Source organism: Anolis carolinensis, unplaced genomic scaffold, assembly GCF_035594765.1.
Source record: "Anolis carolinensis isolate JA03-04 unplaced genomic scaffold, rAnoCar3.1.pri scaffold_11, whole genome shotgun sequence".
NCBI classification, from domain to species: domain Eukaryota; kingdom Metazoa; phylum Chordata; class Lepidosauria; order Squamata; family Dactyloidae; genus Anolis; species Anolis carolinensis.
Window position 1 is genome coordinate 20991558 of NW_026943822.1, and position 13516 is coordinate 21005073.

Consider the following 13516-nt stretch of genomic DNA (forward strand, 5'->3'; position numbering starts at 1 on the left):
GATTGGAGGAAAGGCCTCCACATGTGGACGAGGCTGCCAACCAATCAGGGCCCGGGAGGCGCATATAAAGCTGGCAGGGAAAGTGCTCTGTAGTGGCCCTGGCAGGCAGGCAGGACTAGGAGTTTGCCTGGAGAGCCACTTGGAGCGCATCTGGCCAGTGAAAGTGCCCATTGACTTGCATGAACAGAGAGCCAGAGGCAGCAGCCAGGGACTGAGGCTTGGCCAAGGTGAGAGGAAGCCAGGTGAGTAAATGCATTCTGCAAAAATGTATTACTGATGTGTTTCCATCCAGAGGAAACTTTCCTCTCCTTTTGCATCATATTTACATCTATTTACATTGTGCAGTCAATGCAGCCTGACAGTGCTTGAACTGCAGTGGCTCCATGCTATGAGATCCTGGGAGTTGTAGTTTCCCAAGGTCTTTAGCCTTCTTTGCCAAACAACTCTAGCATTGAGCCATGACAGTTCGTGTCAAACTGCATTCATTCTACAGCATAGAAAGGCATGGGCAAACTTGGGCCCTCCAAGGTATCTTCCAAGGTATCCAAAATATTGGATAGACCAGGTATGGGCAAACTTCAAAACAGTTCTCCAGCAGCAGGACAGCTACAGTTGCAAACTGATTTTTATATTACAGTAGAGTCTCACTTAACCAACATAAACAGGCCGGCAGAATGTTGGATAAGCGAATATGTTGGATAATAAGGAGGGATTAAGGAGAAGCCTATTAAACATCAAATGAGGTTATGATTTTACAAATTAAGCACCAAAACATCATGTTATACAACAAATTTGGCAGAAAAAGTAGTTCAATACGCAGTAAGGTTATGTTGTAATTACTGTATTTATGAATTTAGCACCAAAATATCACAATATATTGAAAACATTGACTACAAAAATGCGTTGGATAATCCAGAATGTTGGATAAGTGAGTGTTGGATAAGTGAGACTCTACTGTACTTATTATCATTACTATTATTGTTGTTATTATTATTATTATTATTATTTTATTGTATGACACAGCAAACAAGATAGATATGCTGGATTTTGTTTCACAAAATTACAAGTTGAACACTTCCCAAGTTACTATTACTATTAATATTGTTATATTATTATTACTATTATTATTTTATTATGACACAGCAAACAAAATAGACATGCTGGATTTCGTATCACAAAATCACAAGTCGAACACTTCCCAAGTGTCTAGGACTGAGCTTCTGATTTTTGACTTCAATCAAAGCAGGGTTTTTTTATTATTATTATTATTATTATTATTATTATTATTATTATTATTATTATTGCTATTCTGGGTTATATGGCTGGGTGGAAAGGACTTCAGATAGTCGAGTTCATGCATTTGTTTTTCCAGTTAATACACATATAGTATCTTTGCAAGCTTAAGCGGCTGAGGGGGAAAAGGAATAGGCCTGAGGCTGTTAGGAATGGTGGGAGTTGCAGTCCAAAACACCCGGAGGGCCCAAGTTTGCCCTTGCCTGATCTAGATGGACCAATCTCACAGGGCTGTTGTTGTCATGGTTTGCAAAAATACTATATGCGTGTTAACTGGAAAATCAAATGCATGAAGCCGATTGGCTGAGTTTGCAAGCATCTGGGAATCAATTTGCAACTGTAGCTGTCCTGCTGCTGGAGAACCGGTTTGATGTTTGCCCATACCTGGTCTATCCAAGAAAACAAAACTTTGGCTATTATTTCTTGCAGTTTACCCTTGAAAGGTGACTTGCTCCGTATGGGATTATTGACCCAGCAACTCGTGCTATGATTCAAGGACAAAATCTTTGCCCATTGTGTACTCTAGTATTAACCGAGACCGATAACTTCCATTTAAATCCATACTGGACTTTAGTGGGGACTTTAAAGCACTGTCCATGGTGCTGAGCCTGTTTGGTGACTAGGGTTCAGCACCCTAAATTTCCCCTTCAACGGTACATCTACACCAGGCATGGGCAAACTTGGGCCCTCCAGGTGTTTTGGACTTCAACTCCCACAATTCCTAACAGCCGGTAGGCTGTTAGGAATTGTGGGAGTTGAAGTCCAAAACACCTGGAGGGCTCAAGTTTGCCTGTGCCTGATCTACACTGTAGAAGTCATGCAGTTTGATTCTATTGTAACTGTTATGTCTCAATGCTATGAAATCCTGGAAGTTACAGTTCTACAAAGTCAGCTTGATTAGCATTGAATGGCCTTGTGGCTTCAATGTCTGGCTGCTTCCTATCTGGGGGAATCCTTTGTTGGGAGGTGTTAGCTGGCCCTGATTGTTTGCTCTCTGGCTACTGGCTGGTCGACAGTGGGAGAGAAGTAAAATCCAGGCTTATACTTGGGTGAGGGTCCTGGTTGGCTTATATTTGGGTCAGCTTATACTCAAGAATATATGGTACATTTATTATTTTTCTGTATTATTTTTGGTATTATTACATTTATTATTTTTCTCTATTATTCTTGCTACTATTACATTTATTTTACTCTTTTACATTTATTATTTCACTCAAATCTTATTATTATTATTGTATTATTATTATCCTGTATTTATTATTACATGTATTATTTTCCTGTAATAATAATAATAATTATTATTATTATTATTATTATTATTATTACATGTATTATTTTACTCTATTATTATTAAAAGGATACATAAGCACATTTATATTGAAGAAGATGAGAATAATGATTTGATCAGAGTTGGATAGTCTTATCTTAAATTTGAGCTTGATGTAAATATTCAAAAACATTTAACCTAGTGATGCCTCAATTCATGTAATTTTATTGGTATCTGCTTTTATATCTGAAATTACCACCCTCGGCTTATACTTGAGTCAATGATTTCTCTGTTTTTTTATCGTAAAATTGGATGTCTCGGCTTATATTTGGGTCGGCTTATACTCGAGTATATACGGTATATATATTTATTTATTAGCGACATTTATATTCCGCCCTTCTCACCCCGAAGGGGACTCAGGGTGGCTTACAAGTTATATATACATACAAATATATTATATTATTAGTATAGCACAATATAAGCACTATATAAGCATTATATATTATTATATTGTACTATACGACTATATTGCAATATTATTAGTAATACTGCATGTAATACATCAGCACTTTGTGAGATCCATAATACTGAACTGCAGAGCTCTTATAATTAAGAGATGTTATTTTCCACATTATCAATGCCTGTCCCCTATTTTAGGGTTTTTAAACGAATGCTGGCACAAAGAGGGTGTGACTTGCCAAGGGATTTCAGCAGTGAATGGAAGTGCATTGGATCTGCCCGTTCAGCAAATCCATTGCCTGCAAGCAACACATGTTCTGGATCTTTCAGGTTGCCTTGGTTTTGGGCCAGAACTGAGGATGAGGAGGATGACTCAACAGCCCTGCTTACAGCAGAATTTTATCTAACGGGGTTTTAAACTGGCACTGGGTTATTTGCTGGTTTGGATTGGGTAACTCCTAGCCCAGTGGCCAAGCTGGATAGGGCAACCTGGAAGGAGTGGTCCAAAACAAACCTATTTCCTCAGTTCTCCTTCCCGGTTGGTTCATATCATGCTAATATATAGATCTCAATGGCCACAGATTGATAGATCTCCACGAACAACATGGTTACAGATGGATAGATCTGAATAACATAGTCACAGGTAGATCTTCATAAACAACATGGTCATAGATAGATAGATAGATAGATAGATAGATAGATAGATAGATAGATAGAGGATAGATAGATAGATCTCCATGAACAACGTGGTCATAGATAGATAGATAGATAGATAGATAGATAGATAGATAGATAGATAGATAGATAGATAGATAGATAGATAGATAGATAGATAGAGGATAGATAGATAGATCTCCATGAACAACGTGGTCATAGATAGATAGATAGATAGATAGATAGATAGATAGATAGATAGATAGAGATAGATATAGATAGATAGAGATAGAGAGATGATAGATAGACAGATCTCCATAAAAAACATGGTCATACATAGATCTCCATGAACAACATGGTCACAGATGGATAGATCTCCATGAACAACATGGTCATAGATAGATAGATAGATGATTGATAGATAGATAGACAGATCTCCATAAACAACATGGTCATAGATAGATCTCCATGAATAACATGGTCACAGATGGATAGATCTCCATGAATAACATGGTCACAGATGGATAGATCTCCATGAACAACATGGTCACAGATGGATAGATCTCCATGAACAACATTGTCACAGATAGATAGATCTCCATGAATAACATGGTCACAGATGGATCTCCATGAACAACATGGTCACAGATGGATAGATCTCCATGAACAATATGATCACAGATAGATTTCCATGAACAAAATGGTTAGAGATGGATAGATCTTGATAAACAATATGGTCACAGATAGATCTCCATGAAAAAATATAGTCACAGATAGATCTCCATGAGCAATATGGTTCACAGATAGATCTCCATGAACAATTATGTGGTTCCCATGAATAATAATATATGTTTCTGAGATGGATCTTAACTGCAACTGTGTCCTAATCACAGGATAACCTTCCCCCCAACCCTTCCTCACATTGTGTGTCTTCTTTCTGTGTCTCTCCTTGTTTAGTTCATTAGGTTACTTTGTCTTTGAGGAATATGGAGCCTGTCCTGATGGGATCCCAAACCGTCATGTCCCTCACCGAACTCCTCTTAGCCTTTGTGGTCTTCTGTCTCATTTTGGTGGCCGTCAAATCTTTCTGGCGGCAGATCCCGCCAGGGCTGAAGAGACTCCCTGGGCCGAAGGGATACCCGCTCATTGGCAACATCTTGGACCTGGGGAAAAATCCTCATTTGTCTTTGAACCAGATGCGCCAGAAATACGGCGACGTGATGCAGATCCGCATCGGGACGAGGCCAATCCTGGTTCTGAGCGGCTTGGAGACCATCCGGCAAGCCTTGATCAAGCAAGGAGAAGACTTTGCGAGCCGACCCAATCTCTACAGCTTCCAGTTTGTCGGAGAAGGCCAAAGCCTCACCTTTGGGTCATGTCCTGCAGAAGTTTGGCGCTCCCGTCGGAAGGTGGCCCAGAACGCCTTGAAGGTCATCTCCATCGCGGCCAATGAAACCTTGTCAACTTGTCCGATGGAGGAGTTTGTGTCCACCGAAGCGGACTCCTTGGTTGTGAAGTTCCAGGAGCTGATGAAGGAGAAGAACAGCTTTGAGCCTTACCGGTACCTGGTGGTCTCCGTGGCCAACGTCATCTGCGGCATGTGTTTTGGCAAGCGATATGACCACGAAGACCAGGAGCTGTTAAGTTTGGTGAACATCAACAACGAATTTGGAGAGGCCGCGGCTTCTTGCAATCCGGCCGACTTCATCCCTCTCCTCCAGTATCTTCCCAACCAAACCATGAAGGTCTTCAAGGACCTCAACAAACGCTTTGGGGCTCTTGTGGAGCGGATTGCCAAGGAACATTACACAACCTTCGATAAGGTGGGTTTGTCTGAGGCATGTGCTGCTTTGCTTTTCTTTCTCGACCTATAGTGATGGTTTGGGACTACAAATCCCCAGATGTCATGGCTGTGAGTTGTGGTGGGGATGCTGGGAATAGTCATCCAAATCCTCTACAAGTTCTACTTCAGTCAAGGCAAGCATATCCAAGTAAGGGCTCATATGTATTCATCATTCACAGATGGAGCATAATGTGTCCACATATTCATTGTATTTGGTAATACATTGGATGGCACCTAGATTTACGGATACATTCAACATATGCAGCGAAAACCAGTACTTGGAGACATAGTATGTTGTTTGATCTGCATTGTTTTGACTGGCATGGCGTGGTAAACAAGTAAAGTCCAGTTTGAGATCCCTTGCTGTTTGATCTTCTACCAAATGTGCACAATTCCTATCTTGATCATTGCATGTGTGCGTCATTGACTCCTCTGACCCCAAGATTTCTATAGATGTCAAGCAGATTGTTTTCTCTCCTTTATCCCTCAAACATGCAGGCGGATCAAAGTTTAAAGGAAAATATACAGGAGGGTTTAAATGTCATCCTTCCCATGATAGTCCAGTAAGCTTGGGGTGCTTACCAGAAGCTAAAAGAGATAGAGAGCTTGTTTCGCAAGCTACATGTTTATCAAAAATGCAGTATAGCTATTGGGTTCTTTCATTGCATTCCTTTCATACAGTTCAAAGTCACATAAATGGACTTCTTTCTACACCAAACCTTTTCCAAAACTTTCAGATTTTAGGACTTTGGTTTGCAGAATTCCTGGCTGTTGGCCAAGCTGGGAGTCAAAATCCAAACTATTATTATTATTATTATTATTATTATTATTATTATTATTATTATTATTATTATTATATTGTATGACACAGCAAACAAGATAGATATGCTGGATTTTATATCATTATTATTTCGTATTATTATTATTATTATTATTATTATTATTATTATTATTATATTGTATGACACAGCAAACAAGATAGATATGCTGGATTTTGTATCATTGTTATTTCGTATTATTATTATTATTATTATTATTTATATTGTATGACACAGCAAACAAGATAGATATGCTGGATTTCGTATCATTATTATTTCGTATTATTATTATTATTATATTGTATGACACAGCAAACAAGATAGATATACTGGATTTCGTATCATTATTATTTCGTATTATTATTATTATTATTATTATTATTATTATTATTATTATTATTAGCGACCTTTATATCCCACCCTTATCACCCTGAAGGGGACTCAGTGCGGCTTACAAATTATATGTACATACATACAATATATTATATTATTAGTACAGCACAATATAAGCATTATATATTACTATATGGCACTACACCTATATTGCAGTATTATTAGTAATATTACATGAACTATACAATATACAATTATAATAGTGTAATATTATTATATTGTATTAGATATTATTATCAATATTATATGTACATACAATATAAGCAATATATATTACTATATTGCACTATACCTATATTGCAATATGATTAGTAATATTACATGAAATATATAATATACAATTATAATAGTGCATTATTATTATATTGTATTAGATATAGTTATCAATATTCTATGTACATACAATATATTATATTATTAGTACAGCGCAATATAAGCATTATATATTACTCTACTGCACTATACCTATATTGCAATATTATTAGTAATATTACATGAAATATATAATATACAATTATAATAGTGCATTATTATTATATTGTATTAGATATTAGTATTATTATCATACACACACACACACACACACTGTACTATATTGCACTATACCTATATTGCAATATTATTAGTAATATTACATGAAATATATAATATACAATTATAATAGTATATTATTATTATATTGCATTAGATATTATTATTATTATTATTATCATCAATATTATATGTGTATACAATATATCATATTATCAGTATAGCATAATATTAGTATAATGTTATATTAAACTACTGAGAGGAGCAAAGTTTGGGAATGACTGATCTGGACATTAGTTGGAGTAAAATCTGCATTCTTTCCAAAAAGTGGCTGTGTTTTGAGTCTCAAAATGCCAAGGATTTGCAAAGCTCATTCAAGGATTTGCAAAGCTCATTCCATAGGGTTTTATTCATGCAAAAAGTCCCTGGAATCTCAACTTAAAAGAATGACTTAGGAGATGATGCAAAGGACCTGAAATCCTACTATACAGGGCTAAATAGTCCAAAAGTATGGCTTGGTGCGACGGGTAGTTTGCAGGTCAGTTGGGCAATTAATCCAGTCGGTATTTTACTTCAAAAGGCCTATTCAATCTGCTGAACTATTAAGTGCTAAATTTGATCTCCCAAAACAGAGCCAGCACCTTGGATAGCTCCTTTGAAGTCTAAATATGTTATTATGGTAAGGCACCAGTCCTCTTGGGCAGATAATTCCATGGCCTTGAGCCATGGTAGTTAAAGTACCGTAGTATTAATCTGCATTAATTTGATAGTACAGACACACCCCAAGATGGACAAAAGTACTCAAAGGAGTTGACAAGATGACCCAGTCGTAAACAGTCTAGATATTCTGTAGTCTAGCACCCCATCCATCCTCTGAATTTATATTTCAGAACAACATCCGAGACATCACCGACTCCCTGATTGACTACTGGCAGAGCAAAAAAGTGGACGTGAATGCCAATATCCAACAGTTGGATCAAAACATTGTCCACATTGTGGGCGATATTTTTGGAGCAGGTAAGGGTTGACTCGTTGCAAAGATTTTGCTGCAAATTGAGCATCTTTTCATGACGTTTTGCATCACTGGTCAAAATCGTAGACCCATATATACTGTTTATTCCGTTTTGAAATTGTAGGCCCAAATCTAATTCTTGAAATAATCTATATATATAAAAGAGTGATGGCATCAGGGCAGCGGACAAAACAACAAAACTACAAAACCTCGAAATTTGACAACACAACCCATCATTCACGGCTCTAGGTTGATACAACAAAAAGAAAAGAAAAATAAAGTCCTAATTACAGGGAGAGGAATAATAGTTTTTATCCAATTGCTGCCAGTTTGAAGGCTAAGCTCCACCCACTTGGTCTCCTAGCAACCTACTCAGCCCAGGGGACAGGCACAGTTAAGCCTCACTTACGCCTCTTCCACAGATTATCAGATTTTAACTGGATTATATGGCAGGGTAAACTCAAGGCCCTTCCACACAGCTATATAACCCATTTAGAATCTTATATTATCTGCTTTGAACTGGATTATCTTGAGTCCACACTGCCATATAATCCATTTCAGTGTGCATACTAAACATAAAGACAACCATACAACAGACATTCAATACCACCACTACCTCAACAATTTCTCAACAACAACACCAGACAACGCCACAGCAACGCGTGGCCGGGCACTGCTAGTAATTTTTTTAAAATTCCAATTGAGGTTATCGAAAGCTTTCTCCGCATCTAGCATGAGAAGGCCTAATTCTCTTTGGTGATTTTGTTCGTAAAATTCAATTGTGTTTATGATTGTTCTAACATTATCTCTAATTTGACCATTTGATGCACTGGTTTTGCATCACTGGTCAAAATTGTAGACCCATATCCCTCCTCAATACAGATTATAAAATTTTTGCTAAAATACTGGCAAATAGACTTAGGGAATTCCTAAGCGATTGGGTAGAGGAAGAACAAATTAGCTTTTTACCAAATCGTCAATTGCAATTTTTTAAAAATTATTATTTCACGAATTAGATTTGGGCCTACAATTTCAAATCGGAATAAACAGTATATATGACCAGCAATGGGCATCAATTCGGATTAATGGACAAATAACAAACAAATTTACCATCAATAAAGGAACAAGACAGGGTTATTTATCTTCGCATTAGAAGTATTATTAAGAGTGATTAGAAAAGATAAAACACTACAAGGAATTAGACTAGACAAAAAAAATTACAAATTTCATGCTTTTGCTGATGATGTCATCTGTATTATTGAAAATCCCAAACAAAATAGCCAAATGTGGCTTAATAAAATTGAAGAATTTGGAAATTTATCCCAAAATAATCCACAATTATTTATTATTTACTATTTATTATTAATTACTACCAGGCTCTCCTTTCAATTCAGGGTGGAGCACATCATAGTTGTGCTCCACATTGCACCAAAATACCGCAGATCCCACTTGTAGTAAATGTGCCTTAGCAATCGACTCCCCAAATCCAGATGTTTTGTATCACTGGACCTAAATCTAAAAGTCTCAAACTTTGCTTCTTTCCTAGGGTTTGACACTGTGTCCACTGGCTTGTCTTGGTGTCTAATGTATCTGGTGACTTATCCAGAAATCCAGAAGAAAATTCAAGATGAACTAGGTAAATCTAGTCCTCTCGATAGAGGATAGAGATGGGTGGATAGATAGATAGACTGATGGATCCATAGATGGATCAATGGATAGAGATGCTGTAATGAAGTATGAATTTTTGGGTTACAGATGTTATGTTTAATTTTGTGTTTGTGTTTTAAAAGGGTGAGTATTACAGTTATTGCTTCTCTGCACTCAGAGGCTGGTTGCCATGGAAAAGTGGGTGGAGTTTAGAAAAGGGTTTTCAGTCTGTGCTCTGATGAGGCACAGGGAAGATTGATCCTAAGTTGAGGGGATCAAGGGAGACTCAATTGTTCATTTTGAGTCGGATTAAAATAAGTTTGGTGACTTATTTTATGTGTCCTAGCAAGGAACAGAGAATCTGTGATTGTGTATCACAGAGGTGACTATGGTTTAAAAGTGGCAGAGGATGAAGTTCTGACTACTTTAAGTTAAAGAAAGACACTTTAGGGAGTTTGACTCATCTTATTCTAATATTGTAACTGTTAATGAAAGTGAGAAATGTAATCACTAAGCTCTGTGCCTGAATAAACTTGTTATTGTTCCTCCAACATCTAAGACTCTATCGTATATATTATATACTAAGTTACACTACCATCTTAAGAGAAGAAGAAGAAAGGAAAAAAAGAAGTAAAAGGTCTCCTCTATGAGTCTTTGGTGGCTGCATCTTACAAATTGGTGGCAGTTGTTAATAGTCCCTTTTCAATTTGGTGGCAGACATTATTTATTAATAACCCCTTACAATTTGGTGGCAGCGGTGGGTTCAAAATATTCCCCCCTGCCTGAAAGAACCTTAGAAGTTATTAATAGACCCGTACAATGCCTTTTTCATGTCTTTATTAAACTTTCACCTTCCCCTTCTCTGCTTCTGCAGATCAAAATATTGGCCGAGAAAGGAAAGCCAGGCTGTCCGATCGGAACGTGTTGCCCTACACAGAAGCGTTTATCTTGGAGATGTTCCGGCATTCCTCTTTTATACCTTTCACCATTCCTCACTGGTAAGTGTGAGTGAAACCCAAGGAAGACAGAGCTCAACACAATGGCCATTCTGCCTAGGACATTTTGGTAGTGCAGACCAAAAAAAGTACTGTATATACTCGAGTATAAGCCTAGTTTTTCAGCCCTTTTTTAAGACTGAAAAAGCCCCCCTCAGCATATACTCGGGTGAGGGTCCTGTTTGGCTTATATTTGGGTCAGCTTTTGTACAAATATTAATTTACAAATACTATGCATTTCCTCCCCCTTTGTAGCACAACTAAGGATACGGCACTGAACGGCTTCTACATCCCTAAAGACACTTGTGTATTTGTCAACCAGTGGCAAGTCAACCATGATCCGTAAGTATTTCTGGAGTTCGGTTTTGGCATTCCTATAGTTTGGAAAGTTACTCTTCAAAAGTATATTAATGACATTGATACTAAGAAATTCCACTTTTCTCTCTGTAAGAGAACTGTCTTAAGATGTTGTCCATCTAAGGACTAATCAGGCTTGAATCTCTTAGCTTGCAAGATCAGTCCGGATCTGTACAATTCCCAGACTCGGAATTTGGAAGGTCCGGATTCAAATCACTACTTATTCCTTTCCCTCTAACTAGGACTTTATTTTTCTTTTCTTTTTTGTTGTATGAACGTAGAGGCATGGATGAGGGGTTGTGCTGCCAAGTTTAGCGTTTCTGGGATGTGTAGTTTTGTTGTTTTGTCCTAGGCCGAAATTTCATTACCCTTTTATATATATAGATGTAATGTGCATAATTCCCATGGAGTAAACAACAAAAACACTGGACCAAATCACACCAAATTTGGCCACAAAAGACATAGTCATCCAAACAATCTGCATGCAGCAGCGTGTCAGCAAAAATGGCTAGGCGTGTCAGTGCTGACACGCGTGTCATAGGTTGGCCATCACTGATATACTTCACTTCACTTCACTTTATTTCTTAATTAGTCGCTCTCCACCAGAGTGCTCCGAGCGACTTACAATTTAAAATATCATTCCACAATATAAAAACATTCAACATAAAAACATTCAACATACGGGTATATATAGTTTGTAAGTCGCCCTGAGTCCCCTTCGGGCTGAGAAAGACGGGATATAAATGTTGCAAATAAATAATTGTGATGATGATGCTTATTTAGTTTCTCTCCCATCTTTTCTCCAATAATGGGACTCGAAAGTGACCGATGACTGTGTTGTCCCCTTTTCCCCCCAGGAAACTTTGGAAGGATCCTTTTGCTTTCAACCCGGAGCGCTTTCTGGCTGAGGACGGGTCCGGAATAAACAGAGCCGAGGGCGAAAAGATCCTGACCTTCGGCTTGGGGAGAAGGAGGTGCATCGGGGAAAACATCGGCCGGAGCGAGATCTTCCTCTTCTTAACCACTTTGGTGCAGAAGCTGGAGTTCAGCCTGCGCCCGGGGAAAGAGGTCGATTTCACTCCTCAGTACGGGCTCACCATGAAGTTCAAGAAGTGTGAGCACTTCCAGATCAAGACCCGTTTCTAAAAACGGCCGTGGACATCAAGACTTTGAGCTCTAGTCGACATGTATTGAGGATTTCAACTTTGGTGTATGCTAAGCACATACCTAGTTGCCCAAAACACTTAACGTGCCTTATATTGCGCCAAAATGCTAATGTGTATGTGTGTAAAAGAAATCCCTTGAAATAAATCCTTGCAAAAGTTGGTTTGCAAAGGGAACTCTGCAAAAGAGCTCAGCCTTTTTGCAGAGGCAAAGCCACACCTAAAACAATGTATCTGTTTGATAGCAGGTGGCTGAGAATGTCAGTTGGGAATCTGGGCTTCAAGAGAGAGCACATGAAAGTCAGGCTCTCTTGCTACAGTCAAGCAGCTGTTTTGAATATGCTATGCTGTATATATTGATGCTGATTGATAGGTTATTGATCTTATGCAACTACATGGACATTGTATGATTGCAGAACTGTTTTGTATTTCAACTCTACAAGCAAGAGTAAAGTTTTCCTTTGTTCGTTTCAATTCCTCTGCTTGGTCTGAGTCTTTTGCACATGGTGTTATCTGGATGCTACTGATTCCACTGCTATACTCTCACCTGGTAACACCTTACTGATATGACGAGGTGTCCTAGCAAACAAAGAACTTATATGTGTTGTCGAAGGCTTTCAGGCCGGGATCAAGTAGATGTGGAAGGTGAGGAAGACCCTCAGCCATTGGTCAATTTTAGATAAGCCAAAGGTATAAATTCTTTGAGGGTTGTTGTATGTTTTCCGGGCTCTATGGCCGTATTCCAGAAGTATTCTCTCCTGATGTTTCGCCCACATCTATGGCAGGCATCCTCAGAGGTTGTGAGGTATGGAGAAACTAAGCAAAGGTTAATATATATCTGTGGAAAATCCAGGGTGAGAGAAGAATTCTTGTCAGTTGGAAGCCTGAGTGAATGTATGCTGAGTGAATACATACAACAACCCCCAAAGAATTTATACCTTTGGCTTATCTAAAATTGACCAATGGCTGAGGATCTTCCTCACCTTCCACACCTATTTGGCATAAATGTTACTTTTATTGCAAAGAATTTTGACCTAATTGTTTTGATTTATCATTACTATTACTATATGTTTGTATATATCTT

At 38.0% G+C, this 13516-nt stretch overlaps 1 protein-coding gene across 2 annotated transcripts; it reads left to right on the forward strand.

The window, feature by feature from the left end:
• Positions 1-133: 133 nt before the first annotated feature.
• On the forward strand, positions 134-12906 carry LOC100566907 (cytochrome P450 1A5). 2 transcript variants are annotated; one of them, XM_062963248.1, is made up of 7 exons: positions 134-242; positions 4631-5496; positions 8149-8275; positions 9817-9906; positions 10792-10915; positions 11168-11254; positions 12127-12906. In XM_062963248.1, exons 2-7 carry the CDS (start codon positions 4660-4662, stop codon positions 12413-12415), a joined length of 1554 nt encoding a protein of 517 aa, XP_062819318.1. In that variant the 5' UTR covers positions 134-242; positions 4631-4659; the 3' UTR covers positions 12416-12906. The 2 variants fall into 2 exon arrangements, with proteins under 2 accessions (XP_062819318.1, XP_062819319.1); XM_062963249.1 differs by having other exon boundaries at positions 145-227.
• Positions 12907-13516: the final 610 nt, after the last annotated feature.